At 48.6% G+C, this 22500-nt stretch overlaps 1 protein-coding gene across 2 annotated transcripts in view; it reads right to left on the bottom strand.

Moving 5' to 3' along the window:
• The window catches only part of Cep164 (centrosomal protein 164), a 68494-nt gene that overhangs the window by 27500 nt on the left and 18494 nt on the right, over positions 1-22500 (bottom strand). For both annotated transcript variants that reach the window (XM_028783780.1, XM_028783779.1), the window contains exons 4-7: positions 15700-15904; positions 8810-8959; positions 8310-8444; positions 7137-7214 (exon numbers count right to left, since the gene is read on the bottom strand). In XM_028783780.1, coding sequence (XP_028639613.1) covers positions 7137-7214; positions 8310-8444; positions 8810-8959; positions 15700-15904 — 568 coding nt within the window. The remainder of the gene's footprint in view (positions 1-7136; positions 7215-8309; positions 8445-8809; positions 8960-15699; positions 15905-22500) is intronic.

The raw sequence follows: 22500 nt of genomic DNA, 5'->3' as shown, positions 1-22500 counted from the left end.
CCCAAACAGCTTTTTAAAAAACTATTGTTTTAATTATGTTGGGAGCGGGGCAAGAGGTATTTGCATGTGAGTACAGGTGTCTGCAGAGGCCAGAAGCACTGGATTTTACTGGCACTAGAATTATGAGCGGTTGTGAACTACCTAACATAGGTATTGGGAGCTGAACTCAGGTCCTGTGCAAGGGCAGTATGAACTTTTAAGCGTTGTGAGCCATCTCTCAGTCGCCCAATTAGCTTTGCAAAATGCAGACTGCTGCCCCTTGACCTCATATCCAGATAAACAGAATGGAAACATCTATGGTTGTATAGACATATCCAACCAGGGAACTGTCCATGATGGGCTTAGAAATTACCACAACTCTGCCATCATCTGTCTCGTCCTCCAGCCCCATCAGCCAAACCCTCAGACCTCAGGAGCCAACATTTACTCACAATGATGACAGATACCGTACAAGAGAACAATAGTAAAGACTGGAACTTTTACTTTTCACTTTTCAAAGACAGGGGGACATATAAGAAGGGTACTCCTCCCCAGGTCTCCCTGCACAAGCCAACAAGGGGGACATATAAGAAGGGTACCCCCCCACCAAGTCTCCCTGCACAAGCCAGCAACCCCACAGACAACATCTTCTACCCAGGACTCTCAGCCTGGTGTCTCTGAGAAGCAAATGATATTGGCTGGGTAGGAGATCAGGCAGAGGTGACAAAGGAGAAGGGGACTTCAGAACAAACACAGGTCCATCAGCTGTGACAGAGAGAAGGAGGAGTGCATGACAGTTTCTGAAAAAAATTCTAAGACAAGCAGAGTGCTCAAACAGGCTGCCATCAGAGAAGTCCCTCATCAGGCAGGAAAGGCCCTGTTTCCAAACACACTAGGAGGAAGCAGAGTCTTGGCATGAACAGGAAAGACTGAAGGGCCAGTAGCTGGCAGTTGTCAATTGTCTAAACTGTGCTCTTGCTGGGTCTCCTGAAGGGAGGGCTAAGCTGCATGATTAACACAGTGACCACACCCTGTTTTTCACGGACAAACTCACTAGTAAAAACCCAAGGCTTCTGCTAAATTCTTCACAGAGTTGACCAAAATAGAGACAGAAAGTCTTCCCTCAGAAATATAGCCAGTGGTCTCTCCTGGGCTCGGGCTCAGAGCCTCCTTCGAGAAAACCATCGGTGTTGGCACTTAGGCTGTCGGGCTGAACAAGACCTGATGAGGGCTTTTTAAGGCTTCCTGAGTCCCTATCCTGAAGATTAAAACAAAGAGTGTAATACAGTTTGGATCTGAAGTGTCCTCCAAAAGGCTCATGTGACGGAGGCTTGCCTCAGGGTGGCATTCCTGAGAAGGAGTGGAACTTTTAGGATCTAGGCCTTAATGGGAGGCCCAGGGGCATGCCCTTGAAAGAGGCTGTGGGACCTCACACCCTTCATCTCTTTGCTCCTTGGGTTATGATGCGAACATCTTTGCTGTGCCACAGGGTCCTGCCATGATAGGCTACCTTACCAGGACACAAAACGAGAGGGGGGACTAATCAATCGTGGCCTTCAACTGCAAACCTGCAGGCAGACAGAAGCCTTAATACAGCTTGAGGTTTAACTCAGACATTCCACAATGTGGAAAGCCGAGCATCACGAGGCAAGGCAGCAGCTAAAGGAAAGGGCTTCCACACGCACCTGCCGTTCTAGTACAGTATCTGCTGAAGCCAAAGGCAGAGCCACTGCAGACCTGACGGCCAACTGACGTGCCAACCTAGGCTCCCAAGGAATGCTAAAGGGAGGCAGGACATGCAATTTCAACCAAATCATTTGACTACAGTGCCTCAGTTTCTTCCTCTTAAATGCAAGGACTTCAAGGAGCACCTACCGTACAGGGCTGCGTGGAGGGTTAAATGAACTAACCCTCACTAAGTGAGGGAAGGTTGAGCTCAGAAGCCAGTTTCTAGTACACAAGGGTGGTCAGTAAAGTCTTGACTGAGTTTTTTAGGGGTTTTGTTTTGTTTTGTTTTTAAGAATGCATTCGTCTTGCCAGTGGTGATGGTACACGCCTTTAATCCCACTAGAGGCAGGCGGATCTCTGAGTGCAAGACCAACCTGGTCTACAGAGCAAGTTCTAGTATAGCCTGAACTACACACAGGAACTCTGTCTCAAAAACAAAACAAAACAAAACAAAACAAAACAAAACAAAACAAAGCCAAGAAGGATGCATGCATGAGACGCTGGTAAGCACTGAGGCCTCCTCTCCTCCTCTCCCAAATGGAGGTATATGTAATAATAGCTCCTTGCCAAAGTCATATGGAGATTAGACTGTTTCATTACAGTGCTTATGAAATGAAATGCTAACTCTTAACTACTCAAAATGATGGAAGGGCAAGTAGGCCATCAAACCTCAGAGGGTGACCAGGAATGGTGGCACATGCCTTTAATTCCAGCTCTCCAGAGGCACAGGCAGGCAGCTTTCTGTGAGTTCAAGCCCAGCCTGGTCTACATAGTCAGTCAACACTGTCAGACACCACCTCAATAAATAAACAAACAAACAAATTGATAAATTAATGGACACATTAATTAGTTACTTAATTAATTAAAAATAAAAAAACTCCAAGGGCATCCGTGGCTAGGAGGCAGCTCAATAGTACAGCAAATGCCTCGTACACCTGAGGCTGGGCTCCATTCCCAATACTGAAGGAGAGACAAAAGAAGGAGAGGAAAGCAGATATACGTAGATTCTCATTCTTTTTACTTTCCTTAAAAGCATAGGTCTCTTTTTTTAATTAGTTTTATTTGTGTGTGTGTGTGTGTGTGCGTGTGTGTGACTGTGTGTGACTGTGTGTGACATGTGTGTATGAGTACCTATCGAGGCCAGAAGACAGCATATGATCTGCTGGAATTACAAGCAGTTATGAGCCTGTGTGGTTGCTTATATGGGTGCTGGGACCCAACCCCCAGAGGTCATTGGGAAAAATAGCAAGTGATTTAACCACTGAGCCATCTCCCCTATTTTCCCATAGTTACACTGGAGAGAACACGTCTACAAGAATCTTGAGCTTCATCTAGGCAACTCTCCAGCTTAAACCCTTCGAAGGATGGCTTATAGCTTGGGGCACAGCTCACTGGTAGAGTGGGTGCATAAGGAATAAGGCCCCAGCTTACCACCGTTAGCATTCCCTTCCTCCCCAAAAGGGAAGATTTCCACGTGACTGGATGATCTCAGTCTGCCTACCTAAACATGAAATTGCTGAAATAGGGCAACCACTAAAGTAAATGGCCTTAATAAAATAAAACAAACGTCCATGGCCTGTATCCACATCTACTGACTACATCAACAGGACAGCCAGAAATGGGTGGAAAAACCAGGGGAAGTTAAATATTGTCTATCATCTACAAAAGGATGCGGGAAACCTAATATCTCATCTGACTCTGTGTTGTCCCTGTTCACCCAGCCCCTGCTCCTTGGCATGTCACCAGGCCCAGGACCTAAAGCCCCCAGCCGCATGCACATTCCAGGCACCTGGGTACAGGCTCCTGCTCCAAGCTTTGTAGGTACACAGCTCTGTTCCATGTCTCTCGTGCTCAAACTCCCAACCTTCCCCTGCCACAGTCCCAGGTCCTTTTGCACCTTACAGCATATTTCAGGACTTGGCCATCTGCGCGAGGGAGGGGTGAAGAGCAGTGACCGGCAGAACCAGCTCTTGAATACCTAACACTTTTCAAAAGCCATGAGGCTCCCCCAGGATGCAGTCCCCACCCCTGTCACCTGCCCAGAACCACAAGGCATGGGCTCCAATGATCCACACAGGACAGGAGGGAGAAGAATGGGGGACCAGAGAGGTTGCCTTGACAGGTCAGGCTTATTTTCCAGGTCTGGTGCCCATTCATTGGGTCTCAATTCTTTGCACAGCTCCCCGGGTACAGTTAGCACTTTCCAGTCACACTGACATCATCCTGTGATTTCTAAGCCGAGGCTCCCTCCCTCTCTTGATAGCTGATGGCTTTTCATCAGCACCGCGGGACCACACACTGCCTGCTCACCACCATCTGCTTCCCGGGCCCTGAGAGAAAGCCTTGGTGTGGGTTCCATGAACCTTTCTCTTTTAGTCATAGACTAGAAATGGGGCTTGGGTTGGAAAGCCGAGGTGGAAGCCGACACTGAGCTGCAGTCTTACCATCCTACTGCCCTCTCATGGAAGTAGGAGCAAAATGACACAGGGCAGAGTGAACCCAGGAAGAAAGGCTGAAACAGGAGCTGCGAGGGGCAGGGCATGACTGTACACTGGGACAAAAGCTATTTTCAAAAGCAATGCCCAAGTGGAGGCAGTTTTGCACACCTAGAAACCTACACTTAATCACCACCACTAGCATCTCCCTCAAGAAAAAGCCCTAATACCTACCTGAGGTTCAGACATAGGACTCCAACACTCCCACACATGGCAGAGGACTGAAGGCAGGAGTTGGGGGTGTCTAAGCATTGCCTACTACAGCTGTTTCTCCACAACACTGTGGTGCCAAGCAAGACACTCAAATGTCTAAAAAGCTCCCACTCCCCCACCACCACCAAAGGGAAAATGTCAGAGGTCCAGACCACATCAGAAGAGAGAATACCTCTCCTGGTTGACAACTGTAAGCCATTAAGAAGTCATCATGATCAAACTGCAGTGGAATTTCAACACACCAGCTGACGGTAAGGAACAAATACCTACTGAACCCAGAAGCTGAGAAAGCTAAGGGAAGGAGAAAACACCACCGGAACTGTCTGGATCCCCCACCCCACTCCGTTCCTTCTGCTGTTGATCAAAGCACAGCCAAGCACTACCTGTGTCCCAGACAGTGAGTGGGCTGGGTGCTGGGTGCTGGGTGTACAGACATAAATCATGCAGCGTCAATGTGTCCAGGCCCTGCTCCCCGAAACTACCCTCTTTCTGCAAACATGCAAGTCTTCCTGAGTCATTCTCCTAGTGACAGACGTCCACCTGGGTGCAAAAGAAGCACCTGTTTTGAGTCCACTAGTCAGTCTGCGATGGTGAATGGTAGGTGAGAGGAAAACCAGGTCCTCCTGTCAGAGAATCAAACCAGATTCTTGACTCGAGCAGCCCAGCTCCCGCTCAGAAGGAACGGTTTGAAGGCAGACACATATCAGATTGGAGCTACAGATGGGACAGCTGGGAAAAGTGCGGCATTTGGCAGAAAGTGTTAAAGTCACAATCAAAACATATCTGTCTGTGCAGAAACAAAAGGCTGGACAGACTCTGGGATAATAAGCAAAGTTTTACTATGAAATGGTACCCACGGTGAGGCTCAAATATCAACCCAGAGCTATCAGCCAGCATGTGGACTGACAGTGACAGTCCTGGCCTCCAAGGGGTGGTGAGGACCAAGAAATGTGAGTCAGAAGTAATAAGAGATGGAGCCAGGAGGAGACAGTTCAGAGGACAAACGCACTTGTTGCCGAGCTTGACAGCCTGAGTTCAATCCCCAGGACCTGCAGGGAAGGTGAAAACTGACTCCAGCAAGTTGTCCACCAACCTCCACATGTGCAAACAAACAAATTAAAATGGAATTTTAAAAAAATAAGAAGGACCTGGCTGTGGTGGTGCTTGCCTTTAATCCTAGCACTCACGTGGAAGGCAGAGGCAGGTGGATCTCTGAGTTCAAGGCTAGCCTGGTCTACAGAGCAAATTTCACAACAGCCAAGGCTACCCAGAGAAACCCTGTCTCAAAAACAAACAAACAAAACAGATGATGGTGACGACGATGACGACAGAGGCTGAGGAGATGCCCCGGAGGGTAAGAGTGCTTGCCGTGCAGCCTGAGTTACCCAAGTAAAAAGTTAGGTGTGGCCATGCACCTGTAACCTGGCACTGTGGGAGGAAGACACAGGAAGGCCCCTGGGGCACGCTGGCTGCCAGCCTAGAACCAGGTTCAGTGAGGGAACCATCTTGATGGAACAATTAGTCAGGGAGTGACAGAACAGAACACCCAGTGTCCTCCTCTGGCCCCCACGTGCACCGGAGCATATGTCCAGCAAACACACACGTGTAACATACACAGTCACATGCATACAAAGAAGAGGGATGATAACGAAACCAATTACAATTCGTGCTGGGGGCACCTCTGCTCTCCTCGACAGCTCTGCGGTCATCCTAATGACGTAAAGGTCACTTTGAGCTTAAGGTGGGGAAGGCACTAATGAAAATGTAATACAGAACGGATGAGGCTTAGGCCTTGCCGTCAGGATTTAAATGTCTGCATGCATCTGATTTGCAACTTCGTGATTCACTGCTTATAACAATTATTTTAGGACTATTTAGAGAATTGTTAATTGCTTAAAATTAATAAATCAGACCCTAGACAGAATATACAGTAGCTGTTCCTATGACTTCTGGTCCAGGCTCCGAAGTAAATACACCAAGGTTTTGAGTCTGAAGACACGATGAGCTGGACTGCTCGTGTGCTCTCCATGAAGAAGATGCTGGTGGCAGCACAGGTTAGACCACAGGGACAGGATGGGACCGTGGAAGCATGTTCCCGAAGCTATTCCTATTCATACGCCTTTTTCTACCCTTAAATCTTTGCTTGCGTTGTTCGTTTACCTAGACCATCCCCCGTCTAAAACTTAGCTTTTCTTCAAAACCCAGGGCAAATGCCATCTCTTCCGTTAAGTTTGCTTGATGTCTAGACAAGAAATCTCTTCTCCGGGCTGGAAAGATGGCTCAGGGGTTAAGAACACTGACTGTTCTTCCAGAGGTCCTGAGTTCAATTCCCAGCAACCACATGGTGGCTCACAACCATCTGTAATGGGATCTGAGTCCCTCTTCTGGTGTGTCTGAAGAGAGTGACAGTGTACTCACATACATAAAATAAATAAATCTTTAAAAAAAAAAAAAAAAAAAAAAAAAGAAATCTCTTCTCCGTGCAAGGAGGGGAAAGGCCGTAAGCATGTATGTCTCATTATCCTCAAAGCATCTGCTAGCACGTGGACTTTTGATAACTGAGAAAAAATGAATGGATTCCCTGAACCCCAGAAATTCTGGGCAGACCCAGATGGACCAATTTCCTTTCTAAATATGCTCAGCAGACTGCAAAAGCTTCAGAAGGGAAAAAAAAAATGGTACTGCCCGAGGCCTTTAACAGCAGGCGCCTCAGGCTCTTACCTCATACTCAAAGTTACCTCCCAGGGCACCAAGGTCCAGATGCAAGTTCTTGAGAAGCTCACTGGAGCTCCGGACACTCTGTGAGGAAAAGCAACCGAGCTAGTTAGGGTCTTAGTTATGGCTTCCGTTGAAGTGATGGGGTCCATGACCAAAAGCAACTTTGGGAGAGAGGGTTCATTTCGGCTTACAACTCTCAGGTCACATTCCCTGACTGAAGGAACTCAGGGTAGGGACTTGAGGCAAAACGTGATGCAGAGGCCATGGAGGGGTGCTGCTCACTGGCTTGCTCCTCCTGGCTTGCTCAGCCTGCTTTCTTATAAAGCCCAGGACCGCCTGTTTGGGGACAGCACCACCCACAATGTGCTGGACACACATCAATCACTAATAAAGAAAGTGTTCCACAGGCTAGCCTATGGGCCAACCTTATGAAAGCATTTTTCTTAACCGGGGTTCCCTCTTCTCAGATAGCTCTACATTGTGTTGGCAAGTGATAGGTCGAAAGGAATTGGCCAGTCCAGCATGTGGCCATGCAGAGGAGACTGGGGTACCCTGGCAAGGCTTTGAAGAGCTCTGGGCAGACTTTCCACTAAAGCCTCACTAAGTAGTAGTCCATTATCCAGTGAGCAAGCAAAAAGCCAAGCAAGTATGTTGTGTTCTCCAGACCAGACCGGAGATGGATATAGACTGGTCAAGAAAGGAAGTCATTGGGTAGAAAGATCACTCTTACTTATTTTTAAAGTGGTTGGGGGAGGGGTGGCCCGGAGATTCTCCAAAGACAGAACCAACCCATGTACCCACCAACAGAAGAGTGCATGAACAGAACACAGTGCAGATGCACACCAGGCTTTACATTCTCGCTGGAGCATACTGAGAGAGGAGGTGCCAGACATGAGAGAAAAACCCTGTGTGAGCATACTCCTGTGAAACATCTAGAACTGGCGAGTTCATGAGAAAAAAAAAAAAATAGGACTTGGAGGTTTCCAGAGGCTGGAGGAAAAAGGAATGGCTAGGATCTGGGATTATGAACAAATTCTGAAACTAGACAGTAGTGATGGCCACATAACGTTATGAAGACAACTAATATCCATGAATTACTGTACAGCTGAAATGAGTTACAATGCTTACACGCCCCCACGCATGCGCAAGAGGACAGGGTATCTCATCATTCATTACCTGGTTGTCACTCTCCTCTTCGTCCTCCTCGTTGGTCTCTTCCCCTAAAGTCAAGAGGCTGAGAGCATTCTTGCCCTCGTTGACAGAAGCCAAGAGGCCCTTTGTATATGCAGCAGCCTTGAGACTCTGTGGAGGCTCCAAAACAGAAGGGGAACAGGGGACTCACCAGGGGGATCTTCGGAACGATCCCGGCGTGCTCCCTCAACTCCTTAGATGGGTCCCAGTCAAGTCCTACCATGTCCATGAATCTGAATCTAATCCACGGGTCTTCCTCCTTTCCCAACTCCCCACGACCCCAGCCACACGGATGGGGAAATCAGCGCAGGTAGCCTACAGCCCAGTCCGCCCCCGCTGCCAGAGTGACTCCGCTCAGACTAGGTGACAAACTCCGAAGACATGGCTTGGGTCTCAGTGACAGACCACAGTTCCAGGTGTGACCCCCCCCCCAAAAAAAAGGTCCCACAGTAACAAAACACATGCACGGCAGAGGAAGGACTCACCAGCATGGACTCCACAAGACGCCCAGAATCTGCCGAGCTCCCCAAGCTCTGGGGTCCACGAAGAGCAGAGGATGGGGCATCCCCAAGGCCTCGTAAGGGAGCCAGGCCCCAAGGAGGGGCCTGGACTGGGGCTAAGGGGGAACCCAGGACCTGGGCAATAGAACACATCTTGTTACAAACCCCAGAAACTGCAAGGCTCTCAGGGTGTCAGAGGCAGATATAAAAATAAAGCATCTAAATTCTGCCCGTTGAAGTTTAAAATGCCTCTGCTTGGAGGCTGCTGATGAAGAACAACATCCAGAAATACCATTGTGCTGACCGGGTGAGAAACGGCAGGCTGGCTTCCTGACTCTGCTAACTTGTGTGCCAGCTCACATCTGGCAGATGCTAAGACTGGGGCCCACATAAATGAGTGAGTAGGACAGGAAGGTAGAGATAAAACCCCAGCTACCAGAAGTCTCTTGATGCTTAAAACTGATGAGTCAAGAAAAAGCAGTCTCAGTATGCTATTGACAAAGATGGAAGTAACCACCAGAGCCAAGCGCAGGGCCTCCTGGGAGGACTCGGCACACGGGGCGGCTGCTGTGCTTAAGAGCGAGCCTTGTCATTCTATTTGGCTTGCTTTCCCTGGCTCTCGGGAGCCAAGTGAAGGCTTCCTTCATGCCAGTGAGCACTGGAGTCAAAATCTAGGCTGGGTCAGAATGTGTGAACCCTCGGGCTACTCACAGCCCCTCACATCCTAGTCTGCAAGAAGAGGGTCTGTGCTTGCCCCTTTGAGGTCTCCTAAGCAGCCCAAAGGAGATGAGGAACATGGGCTTCTGGAAGGGGCCCAGGGCTGTAGCAACAGTAGTGAGTCACTCTTATTACAGGGGTGTGCATTATGAGCGTCTGACTTAACAGAAGCAAGAGGCTAGCACAGGAGCTGCAGAGACCGCTCACTGGTTAAGAAAGTCTGCTGATCTTCCAGGGGCTCGGAGTGCATTCAGTTCCCAGAAGCCACTTCAGGCAACTCGCACACAGCTGCCTCCGACTCCAGTTCCAGACAATCTTTGACACCCTCTTCTGGTCTCCACAAGCACTTGTAGTTGCACATATGCCACACACACACACACACCACACACACACCACACACACACACACACACACACACACACACACACACACACACACACAGGATCTTTAAAAAAAAAAGAGAGATCAGCATAGCAGCCTGAGAACACATTACAAGACCCTTCAAAACTCTTCTCAAATTTACAACATATAAAACGGAGAGAACGTATTCTGTTTCACTCGTAACCCCTAAGAGTAAACAAAGAGAGGGGGCTCCCAAGGTCAGAGTCACCACCCTCTCTGCCAGTCTGGCCCACGGAAGAGGTGCCTGGGGCAGTCCCAGCAGAGCCTGTCTGTACTCAGAGGACACCTGAGGTAAGAGCCGATCTGTAGATCATCCTACCTGTTGTAGAACATCTTTGTCAGGGAGTAAAGCTACCAACACAAAAAGCTGGTCAGTGATGCTCAACGCTAGGCCCTGCTTATGCTTACAATCACCTCGGGTGGGCCCTACCACTATGTGGAGACCCCACTTGGGGAAATGGAGGTAGGCGTGGTCAAGAACCCTGTCCAAAGCCACAAGCTTAGTTGGGCAGAGAGGGGATTGAGGAGTATCTATCTCAAAGGAAGTTATTTTGTGTGCTCTTAGTTCTTCGGTAGGAGAAAGCGTAGGAAGTTTCTCACAGTGAATTGTGAGCAAACTGAGTCTGCCCGGCCTGCTCAGCCCTTCCGCCAGTCCAAGCATATCAGCAAACTCCTTCCCACACTGTATTTATAGAAAATTACAGACTCCTAACATGGCTAATTTGCTAACATGCTGGGGGCTTGAGGGAGGGAGGCAGGCATGCTGGGGGCTTTGTTCTCTTGGGCCTTTACTGAGTCGGCGGTGAGCAGGGAAATTATAGATCCTTGGCTCCTAGCTGATCATCTTCTATAGATGGCCATTAACTCTGAGCATGGGGCTGTGCATGCCAGTGTCCTTCAGGGCAGATAAACTTGATGCCGTTGGGCTAATTAAAACTTTCAGGATAATCTGTGACTTATCCGATATTTATAGTACTATACTAGTTATTAGAACTAACGGAGAGCCGGTGCGGTCGGCAATTAGGGACCAGAGGGAACAACCGGGTAAAGCCGAAGCTGGGCCAGAGCAAAACGGCTAGGGAATTTAGAGTGAGCCCTATGGTCTCCGTCCAATTTGATTTCTGAATGAAGAACGGGGTGAATCTTTTCAGTGAAGGAATGACAAGAGAAGTCCCACCATTTGGAAAATACCAGTGGGAAAGTGAAGTCAACACCTAAGACATGGTCATGTGATTTTTCTGGGGTCCCTGGGAGGCAAGGAGCAGAAGCAGCTGACTGGGTGACAGCAGCCAGCCGACTGTAAGCTCGGTGCTTCCTGAGGACTGGGTTCCCAGAAGGGAACATGCAGACCTGAAGGACCGTTCTCTAGAATCAGCTGATGGAAAAGGCTTCCCAACTCCCAGAAGGCGCCTGGACTCTGGACAAGGGCAGGAATCAGTGCCACCGTGCCCACCCTCAGAAGCAATCCCGTCAAAGCATGTGAACCACCCATGAGCATGGTTACGTCCAGGGAAGAGAACCAGCGGATACCCTCCATTCTAGCCTGCAGACAGTAGAACAGAACAAACTTGAAATCTAGGTCATCGGGTCAGGTGGCTGTTTGGGTTGTTACGGGACCCTCAGTTATGGAGGAGGGTAAGCATCAGGAGAGTAGGCCTGAGGCCTTTGGAGCAATACTAGCTCTACCTGCTTCCTCCCTGCCGAGGTGGAGGAGAGGGCAGGCCTTAGGCCATGCTACCTAAGACGCCTACCTGGTTGAGAAGCTGCATCTTGCTTGGCTCTGCAGCAAGCCCAGTGTCGGAACTGGGCTGGACTGGCCCCTGCCTGGGGCCGCTTGGTTGGCACTGTGCTTGCTGAGAGGCCTCATCCTGCCCAGCAGGGGTGGAGATGGCTCCTGGAGGATGTTCCAGCAGCTCTGGCCCCCAGGCCAGCAACCCCGAGTCTCTCTCTGGAACTCTGATGGCCTTGTGTTCACCCTCACTAGACATCCTGGAAGACTCGTTGGCCATGCTACAGACCATGCCGGCGGCATCTTTGCCCGGCACTTCCTGCATATTCTCAGGCAGCCCCAGGCCCTCCAGCCGCCTGGATATCTTGACCATCTGCAGGATATGCTGGTAGAATCTCTGGTCCTCGGAGTAGTCTTCACTCTCGGACTGCTCCTCCGCAGAGCTCATGTGGGACAACTGAGGCACCAGGAAAGGACAGAAACGCACATCTCTAGGCCCTGGGCCTGACTGGCCTATGACAGGAACAGACCCCTGGGGGTTCTGCAGGTCCCAGGGGAAGTTGTTTACCTCACCTAGGACCTGCGAGCCAAGGGGTGAGGCCAGGCTGCTACCCCCTCCACTACTGCTATCCGAGTCAGCCCCGAGCACAGTAGGCTTCCTATCTTCATTGGGAGGTTCTGGAGACTCGGGTGGATGATGCTTGTCTTCAGGGGCAGGACCCCCTGAAGGGGACTTTGGAACTGGTTCTGATGCCAGGGTATCAGGTGGCATCAGCGAGGGTCCCCGTGGTGAATCTTCAGCTGAGGCCTCTGCAGCCTTGGGAGCAGCAGGCTCTGTTTCCTTGCACCTCTCTGGGGTGTCCTTGTTGATGAGCTTGGACACCTGTCCCATCCATAGGCCTAGAGACTCTCTCCTCCACCTCTCCCTGCCCAGGTCCCCACCTTCCCCGGGAACTCCCTGCCAGCTGAAGTCTTCTGCTGGGCTGGTATCCAGTAAAAACATCTTCTTCTTCCTGGCAGGCAGCGCATGGTCAGATGAACAAAGGGACAGGGAGGGCTCCTCCTCAGAGGGTGGCAAGGGAACCGGGCTCTGACCTTTGTCCCCTCCGGGGCCAGTGCAGTTCAGAGTGGCTATTCTGTGGTTGTGCGGTTCCCCTTTCAGCTGCAGGCCTTTGGAAGCCTCAGAAAGCTTAGAGTGCGCAGGGGTCTGGCTCCTGCCTTCTGACACATCCTGCCCGTTGTGGAGTGGTTCAGGGTTCTGAGCACCCCCGGTGCCAAGTCTCTGCTGTCTGGTCCTCAATTCCATCTTCTCTATTTCAGGGTCTGAAAACCCCAGGTAGATTTTCTCTGTGGCCTTCTGGGCTGACTCCAGACCCTGTAGGTCCCCTAACTCTGTCCTGCATTGGCTCGAAGGCCTGCCTAAGATTTTCTCCACGTCAGCAAAGATCTGGTGGGTTCGAGAAGCTTGGCCTTTGGAGAGTGGCTGCAGCTTACCAGGAAGGGCACCCATGAGAGGCCACGGTGTGTCGCCCAGCATGCACGGGCTCCTCCCTTTCTTAAAGGCCTCGTTTCTAGCCTGCACCTCTTGGTCTAGGTCCAGATCAGCAAGCCCAGGTGCTGGGAGAGGGGACAGGCCACGGAGAAAGGAGGAAGGCAGAAGTCCCTGCTCAGGCTGCGGTTCCTAGATGGGTATATAAGCATGCAGAGAAGGCTGAGACTGACCTGGTGATGCATTCTTGCTACCTCAGCCCAAGACCCGCAGCAGGAAACCACCCTCCTTAAGGTAAAGCAGAAATCAGAGAGAAGAAAGGCCAAAACTCCCTTAGGCTAACTGTGTGCCCTTTTTTAGGTTCTAGTTGAGAGAGAGAGAGAGAGAGAGAGAGAGAGAGAGAGAGAGAGAGAGAACATATAACAGCCTACAAACCTTGCTCCATAGAGCCCTGGAAACTGGGTACCTAGGGAGCTACCACAGTGTGAAGGCTGCAGTGTGACAGGGAAGAGAGCTAACCACAGCCCCAGGGATCCCAGAGTAGCCCCGTTTGTTTCTAGGCCATTACAGGGCGGCCATCTGAAGACGCTACCAGTCAAAGCCTAGAAACCACAGGCATGTGATTGATCCCCAAGCTTCCTCTAGCCCTCAGGTTCATGACTGGCTACTTTTATATCAAGGACTCCAGAAATGTCCTCTGAGGGGGAGAAGAGAGGAAGCCGGGGAAACTCAAGTCGAGTGCCTTCTACCATCAGCACAAGTTGGCACTGCTTACAGACATCCAGTCACAGAACCTTGGGGCTACAAGAAAGCCTCGAGGAAGTCAACAACACCCTCTGCAAGCACACTAACCAACCAGCTGGGAGCACACATGTCCAGAGGACCCAGGCCACCTGAGCCCAGGTAGCCTGTGAGTCTCAGGCCTGACCACTAGACAAACACAAGCTTGAGGTGCCTGGTCTGAGCCTTAAAAAATCCCACTGAGGACCTGGTCCAGTTGTCCTTCTTTCCTGAAACTACAACAAGGAGCTCCCGGGACTCAAACACACATCCAGAGCCACGTCTGTTACTCACGCTCACCTTGAGTCTGGTTGGAGCCTGCCAGATGCCAAAATATCATTTCAGATTATCCTGGGCTAAAGAAAAGCCCACCATCACCTTCTGCTTTTCAAATACATGAGGGTATTAGAAAACTCCGAGATTCTATTTGGAAAACACCTGTCTTCATGTTTCTTTCTATGGAATCGGGCGGCTCACCCCGGTTCTCAGAACAGTGTGTGCACAGAGCTGGGGACAGAGCTGGGGACAGCAAAGGGACACAGAGCAGCCACAGAACACAAACATGATGAAGCGAAAGACTTAACATCTGCTCAAGGCCAGAACTGATGCTTTAGGAAAGAAGAAAGCGAAGCTGGGAATGGGGCTCGCTGGTAAAACACCTGCCTAACATATTCGTGGTCTTGGAGATCCTCAACATCAGGACTCTCTCCCCCTCTCTCTCTCTCTCTCTCTCTCTCTCTCTCTCTCTCTCTCTCTCTCTCTCTCTCTCTCTCCAGGCTGGACACAAAATTGACAGAACCAAAAAACAAAACAACTGGACCACTGAGAGTTAAAAGAGTCTTCCCAGTGCTCCCCACAGGCCTGAACAGAACTGCGTCCTCAGGCTGCCAGCCCCAAGCCTGCATGGAGGAAACACAGTCTATATCCTGAACCACAGGGCCTCACTCCTCCTGAAGGAGGGGGTGACAACTTCCACCGACCACGTTCAGACATGCTGAGGGACAGGTAAACAATGGACAGAGCCCTCAGAACTCTGTAAAAAAGCTACTGGAGACCAAGTGAAGATGCTGCTTCTAACTGCTGCTGTCCTCCCCCTCCTCCCCCTCCTCCTCCCTCTCCTCCCCTAGCCCTCCCTCCTCCTTCTCCTCCTCCCCCTCCTCCTTCCCCTCCTCCCCCTCCCCTTCCTCCCCTTGCCCTCCCTCCTCTTCTTTCTCCTCCTCCCTCCCCCTCAAAGGATGCTGGCCATAGAGACCTCCGATGACAGTCAACTGAGCCAATGGCATACATGCATCAATGACAGGCTGCCCTCAAACTCGTGATCCTCCAGCCTCAACCTTCCAAGATACTAGGATTGCAAGCATGCGCCATAAATCCCAACTTGAAGGCACTGGTGTTCTGACAATTTTAAAATAATGGCAAATAATGAGTCCACGGCCAACTCAACGGTTCCTGTCTCTGTTCCCCACTCTTCCAGAGTGACAAATGCTATCGTATCTCCAGTCAAATGTAAGACACGGTCCCTGTCCCGCTGAGCTCACACTCACTAATCCTGTCATGTCACGGGAGCTTCCCAGGGAGAGAGAAGGAACTATTTACAGAATTAACAACTACCAGAGGCTGAAAGAAAAATCTGCCAGGTAAAAATGAGACAATGTCCCATCAAGAATTCATTGTTTCACCCCCCTGGCAGGTCCCCACGGACCCCCATACCTCTTTGGGCTGCAGCCCCGGGTAGAAGGCCGCCTCAGGCTGACTCACCAGAGGACTTTTGGAGGTCTCTTTGTCCTTCTTGTTTTTCTTTTCCTTTTTCTTTTTCTTGTCTTTCTTCTTAATGGCCCCGGGAGCCGACCACTTCTCTCGCTCTTGGATGACCAACTTCCGATAGTGCTCGTCACACGGGTGGTCCCAGATGGACTGCCCAGTGTCAAAGTTGAAATAGTAAAGGTCACCTGTGATGTTCTGGCTAGGGGTGAGCAGAGTTCACAAGTCAGTCCCTGCTAAGGCCCAGCAAGAACAAAATTCATTAAGAAAGAATGAATATTGGGGTATATAAACTAACTTATAGCAGTGGATAGTTGTTTTTTAAAGTGTGCTAAACATCAGATTAGACACTGAAGAAGAGACAAATAAGGAATTGAGAAGTAAACCTAGGAAATTACCCAGAATACAACATGGGAGATGAGATGTAGTTTTCTATAGGAGAAATAAAGACATGGCAGGTAAGACATGGGCATTCAAAGCTGCAACAGCAGCTGGCTTTCTTTCTTTTTTTTTTCCTTCTTCCTTCATTTTATTTATCTATTTTTTTAACATAAGCAACGGACTTTTGAAAGATTACTCACAGAAAAGAGATACCTGAAAATAAACTAATTATTTTCTTTTAATGGGACTGGACAGATGGCTCAATAGTTAAAAGCACTGGCTGCTCTTCCAGAGAAACCAGGTTTGTTATCCAGCAGCACCTGTATGGTGGCTCATAACACAATAAGGTCCCCCCCCCCCGCCTTCACCCTCCCCACACAGTAGTAACCCATCGACATAATGTTGAAGTCTTTAACCTGGGGCTGGAGAGACGGCTCAGTGGTTAAGAGCACTTGCCGCCCTTACAGAAGATCCGGGCTCAGTTCCCAGCACCCAAACAGCAGTTCACAACTGCATGTAACTCCAGTTCCAGATCCTCGACACCCTCTGCCAACCTTCTCAGGCATCTGCATCCACGGCATACAGACAGGCAGGTGTACACATACGCACACAGATCATTTTTTAAAACTATGCTTCTCTGCACAGTAGTCCAGGCACAGTATTTGAAAGGTACTTCCTGGTCTGAGACAGTGGAGGCCACCAGCCTCTCTAACCTCCGAACTCAGGATGAGGAAGTTAGAGGATCTAGTTCAAGGTCATCTCTCTTCATTTTGAGGCCAACCTAGTTTACAAAGTCAGTTCAGGGATACCTGGAGAGACTCTGTCCCAAAGGACAAAGCAAAGCAAAAAACTGACCTGAACACTCTTTTACATAGTGGGAGGATGAGAAAGGGTCTTATTATGGAGTCCTGGCTGGGCTGGAACTCCCTATGGAAAGCGGGCTTGGCTGACCTCAAACTCACAGCAATCCTCCGGCCTCTGTCCCCTGTGTTTGTGCACTTATCCACACACAGCTTTGTTTCTATTTTTAGAATGGGAGTTGAAGTTAAAACTTTTCCCACAAAGAAAGTTACCAGATTGTGGCAATGGTAAATTCGACCGAACATTTAAAGCAGAAACAAGAGTAATCCTTGTCCAGCAAACCTGTCCACAAACCTGAAGAGAACAGAACCTCATTCTGTGAGGACAATGACAACATGGCAGAAACAAGGTAAAGACATTATGAGAAAATGATACTACAGACCAGTATCCCCCACGGACACAGATGCAATAACGCTTAATGCTATTTTAGGAAATCAACTCCCATAAAATCTAAAAGGGACCATATACATCATGACCAAGTGGAGTTATCCCTGGAATATGAGAATTTTTTAACGTTCGAAAATTGGGGTCGGAGAGACAGCTCAGCTGGTGAGGGTGCTCCCAGCCAAGCCCAAGGGCCTGAGTTCCCTTCCGGGAGCCCACATGGTAGACAGAGAAAACCAACTCCCACAAGTTGTCCTCTGACCTCCATACTTACAAGTGCTGTGGTATGCCCACACCCGCAAGCATAAGTAAATAAGTAGATAGGTGGGTAGATAAATATAAATACATAAACGCAATTAAAAATCAATTGATAAAAGTACTTGAAAATCAAATCAATAAATTTGACTCTCAGAAAAGACTGGAAAAGAAAAACAAATAATCTTGTCAACAGATGTAGAAAAGCACTGATCAAATCTATCCACCCCTTCTCCAAGGCTCAGCCAGCCACCGGAGGAATCTCCCTGATGGAGGTCATTGACAGGAAACCCACAGCCAACAGCTACCTGATAAAGCAAAGACATCGGCTGTCACTACCTCTACTTAACGGTACAGAAGGCTCTGATCACTAGGCAGCCAGATTAGAAAGGAGGAGGCAAGAGTTCCTTCATTCCTAGGAACCAGAATCACTTCTGTAGAAAATGCTACAGAATCTTAAAATAAGGAAATAAATAAATACACTACTAGGACTGACATAATTGATTTAAGCAAGATTGTGCAGTACAAGATCAATATCCAGAAACCAATTTTACTTCTCTGTAGAAGCAACAAACAATTGGAGACTGAGAAAACAGCACTTACGGAAGCATCGAATCTGAGCCACTTAGGGAAAAATCTGATAAAGAGAGTCAAGACATGTACACAAAAGCTGTTCAACATTTCTTAGCGATATTAAAGGAAGCCTTAATAAGTGGAAACAGACACTGTTCACGGGCTGGAAGATTCAATATCATTTGAGATACCTATTCCCCCAAAATTGATTCATGTGCAGCCGTAATCCAAACAGTAAAGTGACAAGATAGTGTTTAGATTCACAAGGAAATGCAAAGAGCTTAGAATGAGACTTCGAAAATGGGAACAAGGGGTTGGAGAGGTTCACACTGGTCCCTTTTCAGAGGACCCAGGTTCAATTCCCAGCATCCACATGGAGGCTAACATCCATCTGTAACTCTAGTTCCGGGGGATCCAAGTCCCTCTTCTGGCTCCTCAGACACCAAGTATGCATGTGGTGCACTGGTATAGATGCGTGCAAAGTATCCATAAACATTAAATAACTGAAAATATTAAAAATAAGAAGAAGAAAATTAAAACAAGATTGGAACACCTACCCTGAAAGATTTCAAGACTTATTACAAAGCTGTGTGCTCAGGAGAGAAAGGCACAAAACATATGGTGACATCAGTGGCAGGGCGCAGGGAATACAGAAATTGATTTTGCTTTTTAATATCTATGGGTGTTTTGTCTGCATGTATGTTGTGGACCACATGTGTGCCTGGTGCCCTTGGAGGCCAGAGGGAACATAGAATCCCCTGAAACTAGAGTTACAGAGCATTGTGAGCCACCACATGGGTGCTGGGAATCAAACCTGGGTCCTCTGGAAGAACAGCCAGTGCTCTTAGCCACCTAGCCATCTCCCTAAGCCCCAAAACAGACTCCCTTATGCATTGCTAGTCTCAAAAACATCTAAATGCTCTTTAGTATAAGAGGGTTTTATTGGTTTGGTTTGTTTTTTGTTTGTTTGTTTGTTTGTTTTTTTAGAATGTGGTACACTTGAAGTAGGGACACACACAGTTCAGTTATAGAGTGTAGAGGGTAGCATGGACTAGGCTCTGTGTTCCAGCCTCATTTACACACACACACACACAATGTGGCACGTCTACTATGGGAAAGTACACAACTGATAAAATAAAAAGGTAAGGCAATGTGACAATTAGTTTTCAACATCAACTTGCCACAGGCTAGACTCACCCAGGGATACCACAGGCTAGACTCACCCAGGGATACAGTCTCGATTGAGAGATTTTTCTTGATATGGTTGGGGGATGGGCACGTCTGGAGGAGACTGTATTGTTAACTGACACAGACCATTCATCTCAGAAGAGAGAGAGAGAGAGATAGAGAGAGAGAGAGAGAGAGAGAGAGAGAGAGAGAGAGAGAGAGAGATGGATTATATGGATTATACCTGTAATCCAAGAACTAGAAGACTGAGGCAGAAGGATCACAAGTTTAAGACCAGCCTGGGTAGCCGGGCGGTGGTGGCGCACGCCTTTAATCCCAGCACTTGGGAGGCAGAGGCAGGCGGATTTCTGAGTTGGAGGCCAGCCTGGTCTACAGAGTGAGTTCCAGGATAGCCAGGGCTACACAGAGAAACCCTGTCTTGAAAAACCAAAAATAAATAAATAAGTTATGATTAAATATAATAGTTATGATTAAAACCACAAGTAGGGTGTGTGGTGCGTGCATGCGTGTTGAAAGTTCTAGAAGGAATTTACCAAGTGACAATAATTATACTTGGGAAAGAGAACAGGGTAAAAGATGATGTGTACAAATATCTTTTTTTTTTTAAAGAATTATTTATTTAGGGGACTAGAGAGATGGTTCAGCGGTTAAGAGCACTGACTGCTCTTCCAGAGGTCCTAAGTTCAATTCCCAGCAACCACAGGGTGGCTCACAACCATCTGTAATGGAATCTGATGCCCTCTTCTGGTGTATCTGAAGACAGTGACAGTGTACTCATATACATAAAAATAAATAAATAATTCTTTAAAAAAAAAGAATTATTCATTTATTTTATATATACAAATACACTGTAGCTGTCTTCAGACACACCAGAAGAGGGCATCGGATCCTATTACAGATGGTTGTGAGCCACCATGTGGTTACTGAGAGTTGAACTCAGGACCTCTGGAAGAGCAGTCAGTGATTTTAACTGCTGAGCCATCTCTCCAGCCTATAAATAACTTTTGATGACTTACCTTATTTCAGAAAATGAAAAACAGTTCACGTTCTCCCTGTAGGACAAGAGAGTGTCAGCTACACTCACAGGTACATGAAGGCAGCTGGCACAGGGCCTGGCACACAGCTGACCCCAAACCAGCCATTCCCCTGTAGCCCCTCCTACCCCATCAGAAAGGGCACTGGCACAAAACAGAAAGCGCTATCTTCCAGACACAAGCTTGAGTCTCAGCACTGGGAATACTGTCGGAAGCGCTAACAGATTTCCTAGAAAAAGATGTGAAACTGGAACTGGTCCAAGGAGAGGCAGCCAAAAGACCAACGGAACAAGGAGCCTGCCGAGTGCGGGAAGCTGAAAAGAGTCTGTGCCTTCAGCTGAGGAGAGTAAGGTGGGTAGACGCAGCCATTTCGAAATTCAGGCAACCCTTTAAATGGCTTGGGTAAGAAAGCAGCAACCACCTAGGCCACCGAATGCACCTTCCCAGCTGAGACAGGGCCTCTAGGACACCCAAACCCTATGCTGGGGAGAGATGTAAACTCAGGGTCTTCGTAGCTTGGGGAGGACAACCTGGAGAAGGCTCCGCCCCGTGATGAGAGAGGAATGGGGGCGGGGACACGCTAAACAGTGTACCTGAGTGGAGATGACGCTGTCCTCAGGAGCAGAGAGGTAGCAGCAGTGACTGTGCCTTATTTCAGCGCCACCCCCACCCCCCACCAAGACGCACACGCGCGCGTGCGTGTGCGTGTGCGTGTGTGTGTGTGTGTGTGCGCATGCGCTCACACTGTTTTCTTACTATAAACCTCTGCTTCTCTGAGATAACCTCAATGAGTTCTCTCACAATCCAGATAGCCTTAAGGAAATTCTAAAATACCAACAAACCCATGAACGTGAAACCAGGCAAGAACAGGTTACAGGAGGGACTCGGTGGGTAAAATGCATAAGCCTGGCGGCCCGAGAGCAGGGCCTGGAACCCAGGTAAAGGTGGAAGGAGCGGACCAACTCTACGAAGCTGTCCTCTGATGTCCACACTGCAGCACAGGTATCCATGCATACACATACACACAATAATGATTTAAAGAATCACTACACCACACTATACTACACTACACTTACACTACACAAATTCAGGGATGGCAGAACCAAGGATGGTTGCCAAGGGAGAGAGAAATCTTTTCCCAAACCCGTGTGGCCTCACTACAAACTCCTTTGGCCTCAGCAATCTATTTTAGACGTATTGAGGAGATACAGCCGTCGCTTTTTCTGTGTGTGGGGATTCTCATATGTGTACGGATACACATGTATGCACATGCATGTGGTACCCAGAAGGCATATGCAGGCATTGTTACTTAATAGCCATCTATGTTGTTTTCGAGACAGAGTCTCACTGGCCCAGAGCCCAGCACTTAGGCTAGACTAGCTGGTTAGCAAGCCCCATGAGTATGCCTGTCCACTTCACTGTGCTGAGATGACAAGCAAGGGCCACCATGCTTGGCTTTTTTAAAGTGTATGAGTTCTAAGGACCAAGCTCAGGATCTCATGCTTGCAAAGCAAGCACTTTACAGACTGCGTCATCTCCTCAAAGCCCACAGACGTCGCTTTTTAACCTTCTACCAGTGTGCAAGGACCAACAAAGATTCCTCCTCGGACTGGGAGGCAGCTCTGTGGTACATTCTGACCCTAACCCAGGGACCTTCAAGTCAGCCTGCTCAGTCATGAAGCAAGAGGTAACCTGTAGACAAATAGCAGTTTTGCCCTGAGTATTAAAACTAATCTCCAGGGCATGGGGAAATGGCTCAAATAAAGTGCCTATTATGCAAACATTTAAAAAAAAAAAAAAGAGGCAGAGGGCTGGAGAGATGGCCCAGTGGTTAAAATTGTGTACTTCTTTGGCAGAGGACCTGATTTCAGTTCCCAGCATCCATAGCAGGCAGCTCACAACCTACTGTAACTCCAGCTCCCTCTTCTGGCCTCTATTGGCAACTACACTCACTTGCACATACCCTAACGTCTTAGGTTTTTTGGTTTGGTTTGGTTTGGTTTGGTTTGGTTTGGTTTGGTTTGGTTTTTTTGTTTTGTTTTTTTTTTGGGGGGGGGGTGTTTTGTTTTGTTTTGTTTTGTTTTTTTGAGACAGGTTTTCTCTGTATAGCCCTGGCTGTCCT

Source organism: Grammomys surdaster, unplaced genomic scaffold (assembly GCF_004785775.1).
Source record: "Grammomys surdaster isolate TR1022 unplaced genomic scaffold, NIH_TR_1.0 1164, whole genome shotgun sequence".
NCBI lineage: Eukaryota > Metazoa > Chordata > Mammalia > Rodentia > Muridae > Grammomys > Grammomys surdaster.
Note: the sequence above shows the minus strand (reverse complement) of the source record. Positions and strands in the feature narration are given on the sequence as shown.